At 39.9% G+C, this 23,742-nt stretch overlaps 1 protein-coding gene across 9 annotated transcripts in view; it reads right to left on the bottom strand.

Moving 5' to 3' along the window:
• PRLR (prolactin receptor) overlaps positions 1–23,742 on the bottom strand; it is a 164,656-nt gene that overhangs the window by 42,589 nt on the left and 98,325 nt on the right. For 8 of the 9 annotated variants that reach the window (XR_008233382.1, XM_052776183.1, XM_052776182.1 and 5 more), the window contains 6 exons: positions 12,392–12,460; positions 6,880–6,993; positions 5,733–5,865; positions 3,382–3,551; positions 2,440–2,606; positions 703–844 (listed from right to left, as the gene is read on the bottom strand). Coding sequence is in view for 8 of the 9 variants with exons in the window: in XM_052776183.1 (XP_052632143.1) it covers positions 703–844; positions 2,440–2,606; positions 3,382–3,551; positions 5,733–5,865; positions 6,880–6,949 (682 nt within the window). In the remaining variant the exon portion in view is untranslated. The remainder of the gene's footprint in view (positions 1–702; positions 845–2,439; positions 2,607–3,381; positions 3,552–5,732; positions 5,866–6,879; positions 6,994–12,391; positions 12,461–23,742) is intronic. The other variant, XM_052776187.1, reaches the window with a different exon arrangement.

Raw genomic sequence — 23,742 nt, 5'->3', positions numbered from 1 at the left:
GGGGTCACAAGTCCCGCCAGCAAACCTGCTCCAGCGTGGGCCCCTCTCTCCATGGATCCGCAGGTCCTGCCAGGAGCCTGCTCCAGCGTGGGCTTCCCACGGGGTCACAGCCTCCTTCGGGCATCCACGTGCTCTGGCGTGGGGTCCTCCACAGGCTGCAGGTGGATATCTGCTCCACCGTGGACCTCCATGGGCTGCAGGAGGACAGACTCACCATGGTCTTCCCCACGGGCTGCAGGGGAATCTCTGCTCCGGCACCTGGAGCACTTCCTCCCCTCCCTCACTGACCTTGGTGTCTGCAGGGTTGTTTCTCTCACATGTTCTCACTCCTGTCTCCGGCTGCCGTTTCTGTCTGTCCCAGCAACTTTCTTCCTTCTTAAATCTGTTATCACAGAGGCACTACCACTATCGCTGACGGGCTCGGCCTTGGCTGGCGGTGGGTCCGTCTTGGAGCTGGCTGGCATTGGCTCTGTTGGACACAGGGGAAGCTTCCAGCAGCTTCTCACAGAAGCCGCCCCTGTAACACGCCCACTACCAAAACCTTGCCACACAAACCCAATACAATGCACTAAGCTGCTTCTCCAGTACTATGAGGTATCGTGTGACGAACTGGGTTTTCAGGGCTGCTATTTAGACACCTTTCACAACACTGAACTGGCTAGAATTTAAAAGCAATTAACAGAACAGCAATCATCCACTCACCATCGGGGATCTGAATGCAGCTTTTGGAGCTCCACTCACTCCATTCTCCAAGGTCTAACATACAACGGACTTGGACAACATACTTCACCCCAGCTTGTAACCTATTCACTTTGTACCTTGTCTGAACTCCAACAGGTATTGTCTGGAAAAGAAAATGGACGGAAAAGTTATAAAGAATTGGCCCACTTTAACAAATAAACCATAAAGGAGTAGGTTTGTGTCACTGACTTCTGAAAGGCAAGGGTTTCAGCTGGGCATTTTATAAGATGTGAATTACAAAGAGGAAAAGGTGGTGACTTAACAGAAAAACTCACTTCAGTGACACTGAGATTCTGATACATGTTCTCAAGAACATATTTAAGTATAGACTTCCTATAAGTTAGTACTCCATCAGATCCACAATGCAAGGAACACTACAGGTAGTCCAACTCACAGATAAACCCTCTGTGCAATGCTTCTTAGTGGCTAGTTTTAGTGCTTATTACTAAGTGCCTTCCTCAGGCCCTTTGAATCTCTCTTCAGAAGTCTTTCAAGACCCATAGCTTTCTCCATCATTAAGGCATCAACAATTTAGGTAGCATTAAGGCCATCTGACTATGACTTTAAGAATGATATTTTATCCTGGTATATCAGCTGTAGGAGTACTGTGGCCCACTCCTAGCAAAATGGCAACAGCTGGGAACGTCAATGGAAATAGTGTGTGTGAGTAGGACACCCGAAATTTTCTGAGAAGGGGGTTGCCCCCAAGTGATCATGTTGAAGAGGATGATGGTGATGACTTTCAGCCCAATTAAATAGTAACTAGGGAATAACTGAGAGACTTCGGAAACAAAAAGCTTTAGCTTGAAAAGCAGTATTGAAGAAGTATGAAAATCTGTAATAGTGGGGGAAGATGGGAAATTTCAGTAGTCCTGAAGTTTAGTTTGATGCTATCAGAAGCTGCTCTGCCAGCAGTCTGGGCCAGACAGAGCAGCCTCTCTCTCTGATGCTGTGATTAGCTGCAATCCAGACAGTGTGGGCTGCAGCATGTAGGAACCCACACTTAGGTGTATGCATGTGACCGTGTGGGTCATTTCTCACTGATGTGTGTCTTAGTAGACTGTAAGAAGGGATGTGGGTTCACATTAAGTTAAAGCATCCACGTCCCCTGCAGAAGCAGGTGTAAATACGGGAGTTTGTACTCCCAGGAGGGTGGGGTGTGCTTGTAACCTACCCTTCCTGGGTGAGGGGAATTTCTGTATATAGCATATTTCTGGGACTAGTTACAGAAGTGTGTTTATAAATTTGCAGGTGTCTATTAACGTTTTTAAGTGCTCAGTATTGTGATTTATCTGTGGTACTGCTGATACTGACCTTGACTGCATAGTTAATGGATAGCTTGTTAATTATATCTTAATGAATCAATAAACTGCTTTGATCCTGATTTGGGTTAAACTACATGATCTGAGCAGTTTTTTACTGTGACACTTGGGAACAGACACAGTGACAAAACTTACAATTAAATGTTGTGTCAGTGGACTAAATAGGTTTTTTTAGTATATGACATTAGGATAATTATACAAATACCTTGAATTTCACTGTCTCTACAAACCACTACAGTATTTTTCTTTCTTTAATCAGATTTGGTTACATTAATTTTTCTATCCTTACAGAAACTAAAGCTTTTACAATATCAGTTAAATTCAGACAAGACTCACTGAAAAGTGCATTTATACAATAAATATATTTTTCCATTACCTCCCACTCTTCCTTTTCCTCAGGTTTTAGTCGTAGCTCATAGTGATATACATGTGAATTAGAGCTGACATCAGCTAATGGAGGTGGAGACCATTTTGCCCAAAGGTGCATTATGCTAGCAGATGTTTTTGTTTCTAGAGAGAGGTTCATAGGAGCATCTGGCTGAACTGTATAAATGAAAAGTTTGCCATTAATGACTTAATTTTCTCTCAGAAAAGGCACCTCCTTTATGGTTTTGTATTTCACCACATTAATTTCAGATCATTCAGCACTTCTGTAAGGGAATAGTACAATAGCCTTTTTTTCCTTTCTCCCTAATAATGTTTAGCTGGCTACTGATTTACCACAGTATCAGCAAATCTTAGACTTTACTCTGAATTTGTCAGGCTAAGGAAATGCAAATCATAATTTCATTAGGCCACTCTTGCAAAATTAAAATGTCAGATATTTCATAGCTAAAAAGTACATTTAACATTACAATGTGTAGATTATGTATATGCAGAAAGCAGTATGGTGTTAGGAATACGAAATACTACAAAAAGCCCGCAGAGTGCTTAGGCAGTTATTTTTACCCTCCCAAGACTGCAATGCCAGCAGCCACAAAGATGTTTACATCTGGAAAATTTAGGTAGCTTAACCTAATCTGAAAGTTTTATCATCTGCAGTGCTAGGAACCTACAAAACTGTCATTGAGTCTAACTGAAATACTGGAGATAACTAGAAACTGGAGCCAATTTTTCAGCCAAAGTTAAAATAACAATAAAATATGTAGTTTCTTAATTTATAAGTAAAATGCATATTTTAGATCATCTGTAGATAAACACTCCTCCATAGCAAGTTTCACACTATGAGGAGAGAAGTCTTCTACCACTACTTGTTCTGGGATCAAAAACCACATACATCTCCAACTAGTTTTTTTCCATTTCATTCTTCCCTTTTTACCTATGGAGGTCACATCCACATACTGAGGATCTGAGCTGTTACATCCAATCTCATTCCTTGCCATTACAGTGATATTATATGTTGTCCAGGGATTAGTGTGGTTTTTATCAAAGTAGCAGGAATTGGGACCTGATGTTCGGTAGTCTGGACATTCATAGATTTTTTCTTCACTGAAATAAAATGATTTAAAAAGTTAAAAGTTTAGGAAATGAAGCAAAGCAGATCATATTCTAGTAATGGCCTAGGTTCAGCAAAGAAATTTGAAATGTTTAACTTTAAACCTATATATAATCCCACCTCTGGGAAACATTTCAGTGAGTGTCAAATGCTACTACCATAAATGCTTCATTGCTATTTTTACTGCAGTTGTTCAGGATGAATGCTTTTATCCCCTTTTTTATACATAGGAATGTCAACAAAAGAATGGAAAGACAAATTTCCAGAGACAGCATAAGGCAATTTTTAAAAATGTTTAAAAGCAACTTAAAAGGCAAATTAAACACATTCACTTTGACTAAAGAAGAAAAGTTACTAAATAGTTTCTTTACATATTTCCCCTGGGAAGTAACCTGATGGGCCCTATGGCAGAGGAGTGTTTTATTGATTATTTTGTTTTCAGAAGGACATTAATTTACCTGCTTTTTAACATGATCATCATCACAACTGTCTCAACAAAAAATATTTGATTAATTCACGATTTCTTACCTATTACCTTTATATAAGTCTTCGTTGTTTTAGGACAGGGATTGTTTTGTACTTAATTAAAGCTGAACTGGGTGATGTAGTCAGAGTACAGACTACTACCCCAGATGTAAAGCACAGCACAAACCCTAAGCACCAGCTGAGAGGGTTCAAAGCTGCACTTTAGTCCCACTGTTGGGCTCTATGCACTGCTAATAACAAGGTCTTTTAGTTGCCAGGCAGTTTTGTTCCAGTTCACAAAGAAAAGGTGGGAGTAAGGAAGGGGACTGTACTTGAGAGATAATGAGCTGGGAAAGGCAACTCTGTCCCAGATCTGGAGTGCTTGGCAGTGCCTGGTGTTCAGCAGATTTAATGAAACAGATAAGCACTCCTATCCATCCCCACGCAGGACTGTTCTAGGCTGTGATAGGTATGACTTAAAATGCTCATTAAAATTTCTGTTTTGACTGAGATTGCAACATCTGGACTTTCATAAAACAAAAGCTCTGAGGTCATTGTTGAGAGTGGTAACTTCAGTAAAGGCTGCATCTTTCCTGATCAATTAATACCAAATAATTTGGAGTTTGTTTAATTGAAGCCGGGAAGTCTGAGGCTTGACCTTATCTATTCTGAACCTCGCTGGATTTATTCAAAGAAATTTAATCTCTGAGCCTCCCTGCTTACTTGGTCCAGTTCTGAGACCTCTTGTTTTCAGGAAGAAAGGGCAGCTATACAAAAAAGCACAGGTTAAGCAAAGTTGCTAAACATATACGGATTTTATTCTTAAACAGGATGAGGGAGTCACAGACTCTACCAGACCAGTAACGTTTGAGATGCAGTACCCACATCTGATTTTACTCCATTTTGGCAACCACGAGGTTGGCTACAGATCCAGCAGGGGAAGCGAAGGCTCTCTAGTGACTTTCTTCCGGATGGGGGGTTGCCGTGCACGGTAACGGACAAGCTCCTCGGCAGGGCCCCGAGGGCACCACCAGCCCTCGCTGCCCCTGCCCAGCCTCCCCGGGGCCTCCCCGTGCGCCGCCCGGGTCCCAGGCCCCCATCTCAGCCCGCCGCAGCAGGGCTGGTCTCCAGCTCCCCACAGCCCTGCCCTTGCCAGCCGTGGGGGCCCCCCCCGAGCCAGCCCCGTCCCATGGGCTGACGTCCTGGCCCAGCCCGGCCGCAGCCTGTCCCTGTCCCCGTCCCGTCCCCAGGGAGGTGCCTGATGCCCAGGGCTGGGTTGTCCCCAGCCTGCCCGGCTCCCTGGCTGGGGCGGTGGGGTGGGCCCTGGATGGAGGCCTTGCCCTGCTGCCCCAGGGGAGCCCCCATGGCCCCCCCGTGGTGCCTTGATGCTCCCCTCCTCAGAGAAGCAGGCCATTCAGCTAAAAGCTGTGCGCCTCCTGATGAGATGGACAAAGTACACCTTTCCCAGCACGTCTTTCGACCAGTGGGATTTTAGGTCAGAGGAGTTTCAGCAGAGACAGGCTGAAGGTTTGGGACTGGTAGTGGTCATGTTTTCTTCCAACAAGGGAAAGCCATTAGTCTCATGTAGCCCTTGTTGGCTATCTAACATGGATTCATAAAAACACCTTTATAAATGAATGTTATCATTCCCTCATTCTGTCCTAATCATCACTTGATCACTTACAAAATACCTATGCACCGTTTGTTACCTGTCCTTGCTGTACAACAGGGTGTAATTGGTAGGAAGTCCTCCATCTGAGCCAGGCTTCCACCAGCAAGAAAAGGTTTCCTTTTCTAGAGAACGACATCTTATTATCTTAGGTCTTCCAGGGTATGATTGACCTAGGGAAGTACAGAAGTACAGCTAGTTATATTGGAGTTGGACAATGTTTTTTTGGTGTTATTGTTGAATGATATATTCAGCAAGGAATGCTTTTTCGAGGACAATAAAATTATTTGAAACTATGGACTGAATTTGGCAAATAAATCTGCCTGGAGAAAGCATCAAAACTTTCAGAAACGTAAATATATTTTACCTCAAACTTCTAAAATAGCTACTAAAATTACTTTAGTTCTCTTTTTCAAATGAAAATTTCATTGTTACCTAAACTTAAAAAGCGTACAGTTATCTCCAAAGTAAATTAAAAAGCTTGGAAGTAGATGTATGACCTTTTGTTTTTTCCAAAAATATCCAAAATTTTTATCTTAAGTTCATCTTAAAATTAAATTTCACCTTCAACTTCGCAACAGAACCAAAATTCCACTATCTGCACATATTTGGGGTAACTTAGGTAACTTATAGGTAAGACAAGTAATAAAAAGAAGGAATCCATGGGCTGTATGGAGTATTTTGTGTATTGGCAACCTGAATGTATTAATTAAGTACTTGAATATTTGCTAATAATCCCAATTTATTTAAGAATATTTCCTGTTAAGACTACTTGCCATTAACTTCTACCAAGAACATACGACATAAGTTTACATACATTTTGTCATGAAAAGCATATGGCTTTTCAACCTAAGCTTGCCTTTATTTTATGAAAGTTCCATATCATTATCTCTAATAGTGTTACCATTCATATGATGCTAATTCTCAAGAAGGTGACAAGCATGGAGTGAGTGTAGGGATGGAGTGAGTGCCTTTCATCATCACCACCACATAATCATTAAATTAATACTATAAAAAGAAAAGAGGACTCAAGCCATTTTCAAAATCTCCATACAAAACTTTAGAATAAAGTAATTTAAATATGTACAGGCTCCAGCGGTGGTCAGGATAGATCGGGTAAAGCCTCAGACTTCTCTAAAGAAAGCGTTTCAAGGAAAAACAAGTGTTCGAGAAAGTGTTGTACTTACCAGTCAGACCCACTGTGGTCAGAGCAAGTAGCAAAATAATTCGAACTGATGATGTCAATTTCTGCTTCATGATGTCAACTTGTCTTCAGGAGGAAATATCAGATCAAGGGCTCACTGAAAAATACACCATCATGCAATAGTCAGTAACAATGCTTAACATGTAATATGTATCACTTGGCTTGATCAAAGTACTTTTTGAATTGCAGCTAACTGATTCTTCTTATTTCTCAAAAAGGTGCAGCAACACCTACTGTTCCACTTTAGAAGTAGAACACCCAAATCACAGAGTAGTAAGTAGGTCTTCCTGAAGGTCTTTGAACAGTTAGCAGTGCTGGGATTACAACTCCATAGCATTAACAAATCTTGCATATTTATTTGGCATCTTGGGATACTGGGTGCTTTTCTTATAGCTCTAACTTTTAGACTTATTAATTTACCTGAGAAATCAGCCTTTTAGTAACAAAAAATACACTTTTATCTCTATTGATATAAATAAAAGCTCAACATATTTGAACTTTGAAAGTCCTGAAAACAGCAGGCAAGCAGAAAATATCCAAAATTTATTTAGAAGTTTATGATTTTTGAGCCAACCTCATGACTTCTGAACGTTTGGGACTGGCAATGACAGGATCACCTGAGCTGAAGAATGCTACTCTTTCTGTGCGTTCAACTCATTATTTTTACTGCGTCTGGTTTTGCAGTAAAGTGGAAATGCCAAGATCAGAGAAAATAAACCAAGGAAAAAGTAGTGTAACTTCACAGTTAATTTATTAGGTGAAAAAGCAAGATGGGATGCAATTATCCCTCTTTTTTCAGCCTGCAAAGGCCAGAGGCAGTGTTGCCGAACTCGGCTGAATTACAGAGGTGCAAGTGGGAAGCCACCAGCTGTGAAGGCCCGGTCCCTGTAGCAAGCTGACACCACTAGATGTCCTCAGAATTCAGGTTACAGCTCAGGGTGATCAGGAGTCCCTGTTGCTGCTAAATCTGTTTGCTTAGCCTGAAGAAAAGACACAATGACTTAAATCAAACCTCCTGCTTCTCCCACCAACATGCTTCCTGCTTGGAGATGGTGACTGGAGTCGGCTATTAGATTCTCGGTAGCAAACCTCATTCTTTGAAACTAAAGAAGAACACTTTACTGTCTAAATAGGAAGCTCCTTACCTCAGCTTTCCACTCCTACCAAGCACATCTGACAGGTACTTGTGTACTTGAAACCCACTCAGTGTAGCACAGCGTGGGATCAAGCTGTCTCTTTGCTAAGGAAAAATACTTTGTGGTTTATCAGATGACTCAATTTTCATTATGCAATTCATTTTCTGTATCAAGAAACTATAATCCCCCAGCATACAAATGCTTTTCAAGCGCAAGGGCAAATGAAGTATCAGTTAATTTAACTGAATCTAAAACATGTTTACTGTGGACAATGAGGAGAACAACAACAGTTGGCTATGTTTCCATATGCAACTTCTGAATATCCAGGCATGTTTCACGCATGTAACTGAGCTACAGGCTGCAAAATTGCATCTGGGTTAGTTTTAAGCTCACTTACAGCAATCTGTGCATATACAGTCAGTGGAGAGCAAACCATTTAAATATAAATTCCAGGTTTGTGTAAGCACATGCAAATTTTATGACTGTAAACAAACAGCAAGCACAAATGTTAGTGTTTACCTTCAGAAATGAGCTGAAAACTTGGTGTTACGTCATGTGGAGCACACCCCATTAAGCTCATGCAAGAACAAGGCACATTTTCTCAAGTGAAGGTGAAATAACGATCCATAAACAGTAACTATTTCGTGTACATATGATACCACTTACAATATTTTATTATTTCTAAAAATAGTTAGAACATTTGCAAAATACAGGTCTTTCAAACTCAGACTCATACTCTGCTTCCCTATAGGGAAGTGGTACCATGATTATTTTTTTTACTTTTACAGACTATCTTTTCTGTGTGAAGAACTGACAGATAAGAGAAACTGACTGCAGTGAGTAAAAGAATGGAATTTGTCAATATGACAAAAGAGAGAGGCATCACTAAGAAAGAGCTGTATTAGAGCACTCTGCAAGGAAAATGGGGTAATTTTGGAAACTGCAGAGCTAAAGAACCAAATTAATAGAAATAGGATGAAATTAATGCATTTAAAAACAAGTATTTTTCATTGGGAGCATTTGTTTTTTAAAGATGAGGTGATCATGAAGCACTTCTGTAATGTGGCTGTGAAGAAGAACAGGAGAGATACTGGGGAGGAATACGGACCTATTAGTGTCACAGACTGAACTTTACGTACAGTTCTGGTCACCCGTACTTGGGAAAAAAACCTCCAGGTTAACCCATTTAGAACAGATTTAGAACACAGCTACAAAGATGAGCAGGGGACACAGAGGCTGTCTCATGATGACGATGTAAAGAATTGGCTTTTTACTCCACAAAAGGATGGTTGTCTTCTATAAACATAGCAGGAGATTAGTATTAGAAGAGGGAAAAAAAGAATGGGTAAACTCTAGCAAATGTTGGAACAGGAATAGATGGCCATAATTAGCTCAGAAAATTAGAGAAAAATGTTACCATCACAACAGTGAGTTTCTGGAATAGACTTCCAAACACAAAAATTCCATTTAGTTTTCCCAGGTAGTCTGATGTATTATGAAATACATATAACATGGTTGTTTGTGATAGCTGAGGACTGGACTTGGTGATCCAATATATGCTTTCCAGGCCAGTGTTTCAATTAAAGTTGAATACCTTGAATTATTACCAGTTAGAAAACTGTGCAGAAGTACGAGATGACTGGATGTCCTATTTTACATTCAGGATTTAATGCTTTCAAAATATTTTCTATTAAAGAATTATCAGAACCTCTGTTTATTTTACAATCATGCTTAAAAGCACCCTAGAAAGCTTCATTCTGATATTTGTATTGCTTTCTGAAGGAATGTAAGCAGTAGCAGAGCAGTGGCCAGGAGGCTCCAGGCATATTAACCATATTCCATTTGTTCCAGTGCCTATGTTTCCATGGTTGCCTCGTGCTTGGTATTTGTGGTTCAAATAATGTTTATAAGGCTTCTGGAGAGATGTCTTGTTTTTAAAAAATACTTGCTTTAATAGAAAAAACAATGCACACTTTGTCATAGCTATATCAAAAGTGTGTCCCCCCTATCTAAGATTTGAAAATGTTTTCATAAAAGAGTAACGAGCATTATTGAAGATGCTGTGAGGGAATGCCTTACTTTTAGGACTGAATGCATTCTTCTATAAGCGACACAGTGGATGTTGATTTGCCAGAATGTCATGCAAAATCAAGGGCTGAGTAACTGGTAATTAAAAGATCATACACCTTCTTTTTGAATGTTTTGATTTAATTCCAACTAAGTTGTTACATTCTGACATTATAGTTGAATTTCCCCTTTCAACACAGCTGTTACATAGTATTCAACAGCTGCACATTGCACCCCAGAAAACAGTGTGCCTTGATGGAAATGGAAACCATTACTGGGGTTTTAGAATGCACAGAATTGCTAGATATTCCTGTAAAATAACCCTACTCCGCAATTAATAATATTATGAAATCGTAGGTTTGAAAACTGTGCTTGCAATGCTACTAGATGAGGCTGAAAGTTAAATACCAATACTGAAATCAGGTGCTGTGGAGCAGAGTTGAGAGAAAAATGCCCTTGTCCTAATTGAGTTCTAGTTCTTGCATTCTTTCCTCTCTCTTTCTTGGCTATGCTGATGGATAAATTTCTTGAGATTGACAGAGAACTCTTCACTCAGTTCTGTACAGATGGAAAGATTTTCTATCTATCTGCAGTGTTTTCAGGCTTGCAGGAAGGGTAACAACTGTAGAGCACCCGCTGGCAATGACATTATGTGCATCACAAGCTTTACTTCTGCTGCTAAAGAAATCTAAAGCCGAAAGTATTTTACCAATCTGTACTGAACAAGATTCACATTCCCACTAGTTATGATGATAAACAATGTTCGTCTTTCAGGCCTGGGGGAAGGCAGTTTAAGGAGTCTCAAAACACTGCAGTTCATTACCATTTGAAAGGCTGAACTACAGTTGTATGAAACAAAGTACAAATAAAGAAGAGACTAAAGGAAGAATGTGGCAGTCTGTTAGACCATCCAGAATCCTACTGGCCATACATTCAACTATACTGTGGACATTGCATGAGCCTGCCTTCCCACACCGAGTTCTCAAATGCCAACACTGATATATGTCCCTAGCCAAGACTTGGGCATCGCTATCACTGGATGTGTTTCTGAATGACAATGATGGTTGGGATTATACTATGAATTAAAAGCTGTGGATGTGCAGTGTGACCAGAGCTCTGCTTTCCCTCTCTGAATGAGCCCTAATTGGAAGTCTCTAAATTCTGAATCCCTCAGGCATCCAGTACAGCCTTCATGGAGATATATAGGCTCCAGAGAAGATAGGGAGTTCAGACATGTCTCTGATCTGAATTTCTTGTGACTGATTCCAGACGGCTACTTTTATCACATAGGTTTTGTGGAGTGCTTTGTGAGGACGCATAGTTCCTGCTGTTGGCTGTGTAAGGGAACCTAGGCATCCAGTTAATTTCTTGGGACCAAGCACTTCATATTTCTGTGTTGCATAAACTGGAAGCACCTACAAGTTCTTTTAGATTTCACCTGAAAAGCCTATATAAGGGTTTCTAATATATTTTTCCTAAATTTCTCTCTTAAACAAACTGTCTCCTAATGACCCTTTGTAGTCCTTCCTTTGATTAGCAGTCAACGTGATGATGAACGGAACAACTTCTCTCACCCATGGAGATGTGCTCCTCAGTCTGGAAGAATTAAGTCATTTTTTGAAAAGAAAAATAATGAAATCCCAGATTCTTGAAAATAGGACACTTCTCCATCAAAATACTTATGCACTTAACTCCTATCGATTTTACAGAACTGAGCCTGAAACTCTTTTTAAAATTCTCAACATCTCAACTGACAAGAAAAGCCAAGACAACAAGAAGAAAGCACCATTATCCCTACTTTACAGATGGGGAACCAAGACAGAGAATGATCAAGTACTTTGCTCAGACTTATACTAGGAACATGACAAAAGCTAAAAACTGATCTTTTCCTACTAGTTCTTTTTTTTTTTTCTTTTCTGAATACCACCTCTACTGCCTTTGTTTTTCCAATGAAACATGATTTAGCTAACAATAGCAATCTTCTTCTACCAGCCTCATGGCTCCTGAATATTCTATTTCTTCCCTGGTGGTTTGTACATTTAGCCATAATTTCAGGATTATTATTTTTACAGCAGTCTTTTACACACAAGAAAAGCATAAGCTGTAAAGAGTAAAATTTTAGAGTTTGAAAGTTAGAATTTACATTAGAACTTGAAAATTGCTCTTGAAATATGATGGAAGTTCATCTCTACCAGCTACCAAGGCCAACTCCGCAGTCATTATCTTGCTATAATAATTTTAAATATTATTTATACATAGCATAGTCATGAAATATAAAGTCCAGTTTCCTACCTAAAGGTTTCATGTGTGCGAGGAAGATTTTTGTCCCTCTCTTTCATGAATGTCAGATCACTTGATAATCTGTGAGAGAAGAGAATTCCAGGATTAGTATATTACTGGAAGTATCACTACTTTATTTCTAAAACATAAAGAGCAAAAAAAATCACCCTTTGTATTAGCTGACTCAGATACTGACACTCTAAGTCAATACATTTAAACACAGAACAATAGCAGCTATGGTAAAATACTGTGTTACTGCACACTCTTTCCTTTATCTGTTTCAATAAAATTTTGTAGCAATTTAGGATGCAGTTTAGATTTACCAGTAGACTGTGCTAGGCTATGCGATTACAGGCTAATCACCATCTACACAAAGGCCGGGACAGGATCAGATAAAAATTGAAGGGGTCGGGAGGAACCCTAGCAGCCTGATCAGTGAAAATGGGGTACAGGGAATCGGCTACGCCTAAGACTACCAAAGCACAGTCAGATCATTGTCCCTTGTGTGGAACCCACCAGGAGGAGCCAACCAAACAAATCCCCTTCCCCATATGCCTCACAGACTGAAGGAGGTATAGCACTTGTTAAGGGATGCAGGCGGGAAAGAATTTGGGGAGGAAAGGAAGGGATCAAAGTGGAGTGGGAAGAAACAAGCATGGGAAAATAAGGTGAAAAGGGGAATAAAGGAGTCAGTTAAGTGTAAACTGGTGGCTTGTCTGACTGAGATGTCTGCTTCATCACCCTAGTCTACCCTATATTCTCATTAAGTCCTGTTTCTAACTCTTCTGTATGGATGTGCTCTGTTCTGAGTGGGTACGTTTGGATGCTAGTGAACTTGCAGCTGGATTAGCCAGTGAGGAGTAGGATTGCAAACCTCCAGGCTCATATGCAACTCCCCCGCAACTGGGGAGACCAGAGGATCTGGGGCTAGCTACTGGGTTGACTGAGCACCTAAGACACTAATAGAGCAGTCCATTTTTTTTGTGCAATACACACATATATGTGTAAATGTATATGTTACGTTTTTGTTGATATGTGTGGCCTCCGAGTGTGTTTATTGTGTCCGTGTGCCCACCCATTGGGAGCAGCTGCTCAGCTTCACTACTGGCAGAACCTGAGGATATGGACCTATAGCAGTCTCATATCTATGGGGCTACCTGATTCAGCTGCCTCTAACAGACTGAAATGAAATGTTTTACCAAAAAAAGCCACTATGTTTACCTAACTGTTCTTTGTCATCCCATCTGAATACACTATGCTGTCAAGAAATAATTTAGATGAGCTTCAATAGACCACTTATCTGCCAGAGCAAGAAAAACTATTTATACATTAAAATACTAACTTTGAAATGACTAACTTCATCATACTTTTTCTTACAAAATCTTCTCTCTTTAAACAATTTGAAACAAAGTAGAATATATTTACCACTAACATTAAGAATGGTCTGTATCGCCTGGAGACCAGGTGGGAAGCCGCATTACTCAGATACCAGATACCCTTTTGTTTGGCTCCATTTCAGTAAAGCTAACGAGAACAATAAAAATACCATGAAATTATTTGGCATCTAGACATTATGCCATTACAGAGGATCAGATTTAACTGAGGGTGATAACCAGTTTCTTTTTTATGTGCTTATATAAAATGGCATAGATAACATACAACTGAATATGGCAGAAATAATGTTTGCAGTGAAGTTACTCAACCATGACATAAGGTGAAATGTAGTTTAAAGATGGAGCTCAGTAAGTGCTCCCTGTTTTAGAGGCCAGAAATCTGGCTGTCAGTGTGCATGCTGGGAACCCAGTTTAACTCAAGATTGGCTAAATAGAAGAATTCTCCCCAAATACAAGCTGCCTTATAGATCTAGATCACAGAGACATTTTAAAAATTCTGGAATTGTACCACACTCAAAAGGAAGCCTAATTCTAAGAGAAAATGTATGAACACCATCACTAAATAAAATAAACTGTCCTCTGCTTTTTCTGATTTCTCCTACTTGGTACTACATCAAAACATAGAGTTCTATCCTACTGGCAAATTTTATTCTGCTTTCATGACTGCTTTCATCAGGAGTGATATAATGAACTGGTGATGCATCCCTTCATAATATGACTGACATAAAATGTGTTTTTTACGAAAGCTACAATAGTGTCATAAGCACTAGCTTGTTCATATCAGTGATCAGAAAGGATCATGACAGAATTGACTTTACCTCCTGCATTAACCAGGACAATGACTCTCACCCAAGTATTTCTACATCAAATAATCATTATTCAAATCATATTTATTATGATAACCCTGAGAACAAAGACAGAATCCACTGTCTTGGGTACTGTACAAAGAAGAGTTTCTGCTCTTAAGAACTGAAAATGTAAATAACCAATTAATAATACAGAGTGGAAGAAAAGGATATAACAAGCAGGTCAAAACTTGAATATTTTTGGTTTGAAACTAAAGATTATTTTCAATGCAAAATATTTTCAAAATATCCCATAAAGTGGAAACTGCCTATGGAGAATCAATTTTAGAAAATTCACTTCAGAATGTCACAAATTCTTTTTCAACCAAAGCCAATATACACAAATTTTCAAAATTCCAAAATTAACAAATATCACCAAGTATCAACATAAAGCATTTTGTTTTGAATTTTTTCAGTAGAACATTTTCTGAAATCTAAGCAAATAATAGCAATTTTATTCTAACTTTTTTTTCTAATGAAAACACATTGTGATGAAAAATTTCTATTAATCTTTAATTATACACAGTTTCAATGAGCAATGCAATGGCACAAAATGTCTTGCTATTTTTGACATTTCTGGGGAAAGATGCTTGTGTAGAGGTGAAAGTTTATTGTGGAGAGACTAAAATGACTAAAACTTTACAGGAAGCAAAGGAACAGGACTTTGAAAGTAGCATAGGGAACATGGTAATGGAGGAAAGTGTGAAAGGTTTATGGATTAAATATGAGGGAAAGAGACGATGAGGAAGGACACAGAAGGGGGAAACATAATCTCTTGGCACTGGGCAGAAAAGGGTCAGATGAAGTTGCAATTTTGAATGTATTCCATTATCCCCTTTGAGTTTCAAAGCTCCATCCATTGGATGCCATCCCCAAATAGCCTTTTCTTGGTGAACACAGGCAATGGGGTTGGGTGGAGGAGAAGCATCTCCTGGATCCTAGTGCCTGCAAGCATCAGTAGGGTAATGCTGAAGAAAGCTGTGACCTTAGCTCTAGGACAGTTTCTTTATTCCCTCTCACTGAGACAGGCCATTTTGGCTGAGTCTGTGTCTGGAGTCTCTCTTCAAAGCTTTATGACTGTGGTAAGACTAACAAAGAACCTGGCTGCAGGGGAATAAATGTTCAATCACAAATATGCTCAGTAATTAGCAATATCAGTGGGAGCAGAGAAAACTGTTGGACAAATAATTGTTTTCTGTTTCAGTGTTCTCTTTTTCAGGAAGTCCTCAGTATGAGATCGTAAAAGTAGCTGTTTCTTTGTCTTTTTCTGAGTACATGTTGTACCTTTACACTTGAATTGCTTAAGTGACTGTGGAGTTCCTCTGTAAAAGAACACAATTACCAAAAATTACTACTCCAATTAAACTGATATAAACGCTCAATGTCCAATTACTTCTGAACATGAACATTTCTCAAACAGGTTCCCCGAGCTTCAAACTTGTTGATAAAAACAAGATAAAAAGCTTTGTGTTTGCATGCTAAAGGCTATTATTAATGCCACATGTACAGATCAAGTGGCACACTGGTTAGCTAAAGGAGTGAAACAATGTTATCCTGGTAATCTAAAACTGAGGGAAAAGTCTTTTCTTACAATTACTTGAGAGAAACTGCTGACAATATTAAATATATTTAACTTTCAACTTTCACTGTCCTGAGCTTAAAATAATTAATCTTTTGGCACTTCTAACCTAAAGCATTATACTCCCTTTAATACAGTAATATGTGGATATGCAGAGAAGTATCATTATCATGCCTAGCTCTAATCTTGGCTGCATTTTGTAGATCTCCTCTGGTACCTAACTCCTGAGTAGTCTAGTGTTTAACACCTTTTATAAACAGATTTTCTACTGGTATTTACATAGGTGGCATTAATCTCTAACGTCAGTAAAAACCACACAGCTTCCTTATGAGGACTGTCTCATTACAGAAAGTCAAATGTTCAAACTACTCTGAACTTTCTACATGCCAAACCAGTAACAGTATCAATACTGCTGTATCACAACCCTGTTAAGTTCCACAAAGATGCTCATTTTCCAGGAAAAATGTCTTTATTTAGTGGGAGAATATTGAAGCTCCTAAAAGCTGCAATACGCATTCTGAAGGAACTGAAATCACCCTCTGATCAGGAGTATGAATTTCCCTTCTAATTTCTTCATGATTAATATATAAACTGAATGAAGTACAGCACTAACCTGATCTACCCCCCATCTTCATCCCAGGCTGCTATTCCTTGGAAATTCTCATTCATGGTGAATTGTGTTTTGGATATTTTCTTTGTTTTGCAGTCTAAGGAAAGGACCCTGAGGCTGCAGACTGTGAGACTTTTATGCACTTGTTTACAGAATAAAGACTTACACTGCAATCTCTGGAGGTTAAAGGTAAATTTATTAATGTATTCATTCATTAACCCATTCATTCATTAACTCACTTGCTCTGTTCCTCTGTTCCTGTTACTGCATGCACAGTATTATGTCTCCTATTGATGAATGTGTTTCTATAGGTGATATTTGCATCTCTGACAGAGTAAATAAAATGTGTCAAGAAACTACTTGAAGAAACTAATTTTGCAAAGAGAGAGAAATCTTCATTGCACAGCAAAGGCAAACAAATGGCTTCACAAATAAAGATTAACTAAATATGGGATATTAGATTTCGGACTATGGATAGTGTTTAGTTTTAACAAACTAAGGACATAAGAATGCCTCTCCCTTACCTCAGTTGTAACACCACCTATGTCCAATTAGATTTAACATGAGTATTTCAGGTCGTCCTACTCTTCTGTGGAGTTTGCCTACTTCTTGGTTAAATAATGAAGAAATAGCTACTAAACAGAATTTGGAGAAGAAAAGATTTCAAGGAATAAAAAATATATTCCGTACTAGAGCAAAATCTATTTTAACAGTTTTCTTCAGTATGTTCCTGTTACTTGGTGATGCATGTGGCTACATCTGTTTTTTTCAGTAAATGCTCTTGATTCACTGTTTATTGTATAGCTTCAGTAGCTGTGAAATTTTTTCCTTCTTTGCACTCAGTCTCAGGTTGGACCTGTGGTGTGTATGATAATTATCAAGTTTTATAAGCCTTACTATACTGGGTAGTGACTTCACCTTGGAATACTGGAGTCAACAATGGAGTCCTCTGCCTTTGAAATGGCATGCTTCAAGATTATAAAACCACCACCCAGTTTAGGGGCGAAAGGGGAAGGTATGAAGGTGGGGTGTTGGGGGTGTTGGAGTGGTCAGTTCAGAACTTGCAAGCAAAACCATCTGATTTTCACCTAAAAGAAAACTCTGACCAAAATTCAAAAGTTTCAATTACTGCATGTAGACAAAGATGACTTTTTATGCCTAAGCATCTGAAATGTCAGGTCTGTATGTTTTAATTGGACAAAGGCTATGTCACACAAATGTCAAAAAAGAAAATGTGAAGGTAACAAATCTGAAATATCAATGACATTTCTTTCAGAAGTATTTGATATTTACAAGGAATCAAAGAAAAGGCATAAGCATCAGGAACCTTCAGGCTTACCTTCTGTATGGTGGACTTAATGGTAAATTGCAGCAAATTAGTAAATTTTACTAACAGCTGAAATAATTTTAATCATGGTAATTTAGATCACTAGAAATCAACTATCAGCCTCTATAATTAACATAAATCCATTTTGGTTTACATCCCATTACAATCAACTTTAATTAGTAATTTTTTGCAGGCACCCAGTTACCCAATCATATTTCAAATGGTAAAAACATTCATTTTGCATTTAATCCACAATATTTCTTCCACAACCCCTGAAATAAAAACCTTATGCTGACATTTATGAAATGGCAGGAGGAAAAAATGCCGTAACTGTGGGTTTTACTTTAGGTAATAACAACACAGGCTTTTAAATCCTTGCTTACATAAAGCCTGACATTTTCACTCGATATAAAAGTCATTTTTATTACAACTTGGATCCCCACCTTCAGTCATTATTGTTACCTGCATCTTTTCAAGTTGCCTTTTCAATGATGCCTTTTATGGTAATATGCCTGCATCTTCTTGGCTGCATGCCCTAGGTAGCAGCATATTTTATACAATTTAAATGGAAAAATCACTGAAGAATAACACAACCATGTTTTAAATTACTCTTTTAATTTAATCCCTGGGTTGCTCCACTGACAGTATGTTGAACATATGATCTGACACTGTTTAATAGATACTGGCACCAGACTTTCAAATCCAATTCAGATTGATTAACTGGGGATGGTAGGAACTTTGAGCCAGAACAGAGAGATCTCTGACTCCCTGAAGGTCTTCCTCCACTTGAAATTTTTGCATCCTTCAGAGTTCATGAGAAAAGGATGGTTACACCCCTGACAAGGCTGCCAATAGAACAATCTTGGGTGGCTATCACCAGCACAAGGAACAAACCAGCTGTGAAGCAGCTCGAGCACACAGAAACTATGAGGGCTCCTTTCCTTCCTCCTCCCTGGAGTTTTGTCCCAGGTGCAGCTCAGAGAGTGTAGGGGACTCAGCTTGCAAAGTTGCTATCTGGATGAAGAACAGATTTTGAGGGTTGCCTCGAGGCGGTCTTTCAAGGTAGCACGAATAGTATTAGGACCTTAAGGGGACAAAACAGTTGCAGATGATATGGATGGGTAATTGAGGCATTTTGAAATCTTTAGATGTAAACATACATCTTAGAAATAAGTACACCAAGTGAGTCATAGAAGTCCATTCAGTTATAAATACTGTTTTTCTGCTTTTTTTTGCTCAGATTTCTTCAAACTGATTTTTACCTCACTTTCAGAGCCCTAGCTACATTTAAACGTTTGCTGTCTTACTTTTCATTTACACAGCTACCTTCTATGAAGTATGCTGTCTGTTACCAAAATTACTAGCTGTTCAATAATACAGATCAATTCTTCTTCATAGCTAAATGCTGCTGAATAACATACACTAAGGACACACTCAGTTCAACAGCCACGTCTGCAATGTTCCTAAACTGTTTCAGATGCCTATTGTCAATGAAGCAGCATGCCGATGCAAACCTCATTTCTTAGTCCTGGACTACAGTGTGAGCTCCTCAGGACAGGCATCCGGAATCACACAGATTGAGAGTCACAGCTGTACAGATCTGAACACACAATCACTAACCTCATGTTATGGATATGTTACTGCCCTTCGACAGAAGCTGTAAGTGCAGTCAGAATGCTGTGTTATCCTACACAGACAGGAGACAGGCAATGCCTCAGTTGTTGGAAGGTTAAGTAAACACAGTAACATTTAGCCACTTCTCACAGCCCGTTTTGTCTTTGATATGAAAACCATATCAAGAGGACAGGTTTTTTAACAGAGATTTCTGGTACATTCCTCTTCCAGTGGTGCAAAAGAACAGTGGTTCTGCAAGTTGTTGGTGCACGCTGCATTTCAAAATCTACTCCACTATTTAAGTTTCCAACTCTAATTTAATTGCTCAACTCTTTAACTGCTTAAACAAAATTCGTTATTTGAAAGGTGAAAATGGTACTTGAAAATACTGATGTATGCATAGAAACATATGAAAGGAAAAGGTCACGGGCTCTTTTTCGTGTCTCAAAAACTCTGATTTGAGCAAGAGTGCTTACTTTTTATATAATCTTAAAACAGTAGCATACTAAATGGATGTGAATTATTGAAAATTTTATCAAGTGATTCCTGATTTGACACAATTTTTGCTCAAATTCTTCAGGAAGCGAGCATTTTCCTGCAGGAATCTGAAGACTTAGTAGCAGCTTTTCAAGGTCAGTTTTGCTATGGAATTAAATTCACTAGTATACACTCCGATATGAAACCAATTTTATTTCACTGAATTCATGCATTTTTGCCACTCAGTGAATCAAATACTTATATACAATCAATCTATTACTAGAAACTAAAAAGGATAGGAAATAGTTTGTGCTTTTGGTACCATGACAGGGCAAATACTGCATGGGCTAAGTGCATCAACTGGGTATGTAAACAATCAGCAGGAAGCACTGCTAGCACCAATAATATCATGATCTTAAAAAACAGTGCAGAAATACAGGGGGAAACTGTTAAAATCAGAGGCATTTCTGCTGGCTGTCTACAAATTACATGGGTAGGCTTTAAACCTAGGCTCTCAGTTTAGAGACTTGCTGCTGCTGTGTAAGACCTGATGCTATTTTTACCTTCCTCAGTGAAAGCATAGGTTCTGGAGCACAAATCTGTGGATAAGAGGAGGAAAAAAAAAAATCAAGGGCAGAGAATCATGGAGGACACCAAACCTCCCAGGTACCATACAAGAAGTGGGGAAGACAGAAGTGAGTATCAGAAAGCAGGTGTATGTTCTGCTGACGAAGAGGGAGAAATAGAACTCAGCTCCAGAATTCTGCTCCCATCCCTGCCAATAGGTTAGTCTCTGATATTTTGGACATCTCTTGCCCACCTGCAAAATGGGCAGATACTAAATCTCACTGAGATGTGTATCTTTTTAACTACACTTACAATTTCCATGTTGATTGAAATTAATGTTTCCAAGATACTTTAAGGACTTTAGATTGAAGGGATTATTCATAAGCAGAATTATTGCTAGTAGCGATTTAGTTGTAAAGAAATTAAAAAAAAAATCCAAGTGGCAGGAATTTTAGTAAACATTTCAAAGAATCATAGGATGGATGAGGTTGGAAGACCTTTGGAGATTGTCTAGTCCCACCCCACTGCTCAAAGCAGGGTCAACTAGAGCAGGCTGCCAAGGTCATGTCCAGCTGGATTTTGAATATCTCCAAGGACAGCAATTCCACAACCTCTCTGGGCAACCCTTTCCACTGTTTGATTGCCCTCACAGTAGATAAGGTTTTTCTTATGTTTAAGTGGATTTTCCTGTACTTCAGTTTATGCTCATTGCTTTTTGTCCTTTCCCTGGATGCCACTGAGAAAAGCCTGGCTCCATCTTCTTTACTTCCCCCATCAGGTATTTACAGCCATTGACGAGACTTCCCCGAGCCTTCTCTTCTCCTGGCTGAACAGTCCCAGCTTTCTCAGCCTCTCCTCATGGGAGAGATGCTCCAGTCCCTTAATTATCTCAGCGGTCCTTTGCTGGACTCACTCTGGAATGCCCATGTCTTTTTTCTACTAGGGAACTCCAAACTGGACACAACACTCCAGGTGCTTTAAGCTTAAGACTGTCTAACCCTTCAGGACAACACTCAAAAACCAAAGCTAAAATGTATAACTAATTCCATTCATGGAGAAAGGGAGAGGTTATGAAGCCAGATCTCAGAAGAACTTTGCGTTACAGCTCTGGCACTGAGGTTCAGGAAATTCTGGTTCTAATCCTGAATCTCTTTTTATTTTCTTTTATATGATATTTTTCCATTAGTCAAAATCTGATTCCTTTTTTAGAGGAACTGTGTTCATAACAAAAGCAGCAGCCAATGACTGAATTCCTTTACAAACCACTTTATTTTTGACTTTACAGCCAAACCATTAAATAAGTCATATAAATTCTCAACCTGGGAACAAACTGCCATTCTTCAGAAAGTTCATCTGTTTGTGTTTGGCTAACTGCATGGAAAATAAAAGCTTTGTCATTTCTTGATATTTTTTTCTCTCCCTCCCTTAGCATGTAGGTTGGTAACCCCTAACAAGAATTTTATGCCTGGCATTTCTATCTGAGTGACATTTTCAGTGTTTGCACTGAAATTACATCCCAGAATATTTTAATGATTATCATTTTACAAAAAGCTCAGAGGGACAGCATGCTTCTCATTACTGACGAACATAAGTCTTTGTTCTTTTTAGCATCTACAAAATGTGCAGGTCTGTGTTTTTCCTGCAGCTTTACTTATACAACTATGTTTGACATTAAAACCCAGCAAAGCCTCCTACTTATATGATAAAAGTAGTACTAGGTTACGAAGTCTGGGTGGAGTACCTGACTGTGGAGGGTTGACCCTGGCTGGCTGCCAGGTGCCCACCAAAGCCATTCTATCAATCCCCTCCTCAGCTGGACAGGGGAGAGAAAATATGACAAAAGGCTCATAGATCAAGATAAGGACAGGGAGATCACTCAGCAGTTACCGTCACAGGGAAAAACAACTCAGCTTGGGGAAGTTAATTTAGGCTCAACTTAACTCCTGATTTCCCTGTGTTCTCCCGCCCGAGCGGTGCAGGGGGATGGGGAATGGGGGTTGTGGCCACTTCATCATGCATTGTCTCTGATGCTCCTTCCTCCTCACACTCTTCCCCTGCTCCAGCGTGGGGTCCCACTCAGGGGAGACAGTCCTCCATGAACTTCTCCAACCTGGGTCCTTCCCACAGGCCGCAGTTCTTCTTGAACTGCTCCAGCATGGGTCCTTCCCATGGGCTGCAGTTCTTCAGGCACAGACTGCTCCAGTGTGGGTCCCCCGCGGGGTCACAAGTCCTGCCAGAAAACCTGCTCCAGTGTGGGCTCTTCTCTCCACGGGGCCACAGGTCTTACCAAGAGACTGCTTCCAGCATGGGCTTCAGAGCCTCCTTCAGGTGCATCCCCCTGCTCCAGTGTGGGGTCCTCCACAGGCTGCAGGTGGATTTCTGCTGCACCATGGGCTGCAGGGGGACAGCCTGACTCACCATGGTCTTCCCCACGGGCTGCAGGGGAATCTCTGCTCCGGCACCTGGAGCATCTCCTCCCCATCCTTCTTCACTGACCTGGGGGTCTGCAGAGTTGTTTCTCTTGCATATTCTCCCTCCTCTCTCTGGCTGAAGTTGCTGTTGTGCAGGTTTCCCCCGCCTTCTTAAATATGTTCTCCCAGAGGCACCACCACCGTCGCTGATGGACTTGGCCTTGGCCAGCGGCGGGTCTGTCTTGGAGCCGGCTGACATTGGCTCCATGGGACATAGGGGAAGCTTCTAGCAGCTTCTCATAGAAGCCACCCCTGTAGGCCCCCCCGCTACCAAAACCTTGCCATGCACACCCAGTACACCTACTAAGGACATTGTGAATTGAGGAGATGGGTTCTGTGCCAGCTATGACTACGGCAGCACAAAGGAAGAGAATACTCATCCCAGTTTTTGTAATGATTTATGTACTATCCTTCTTCTCAAGCCAGGACATGAGGTTTGAATCACAGACAGCTGGTATGAAACAAAATTATTTTCAAAT

The sequence above is a fragment of the Harpia harpyja genome, chromosome Z, assembly GCF_026419915.1.
Source record: "Harpia harpyja isolate bHarHar1 chromosome Z, bHarHar1 primary haplotype, whole genome shotgun sequence".
Classification (NCBI taxonomy): domain Eukaryota; kingdom Metazoa; phylum Chordata; class Aves; order Accipitriformes; family Accipitridae; genus Harpia; species Harpia harpyja.
The sequence above is the reverse complement of the archived record's forward strand: the minus strand, read 5'-3'. Positions and strand labels throughout refer to the sequence as shown.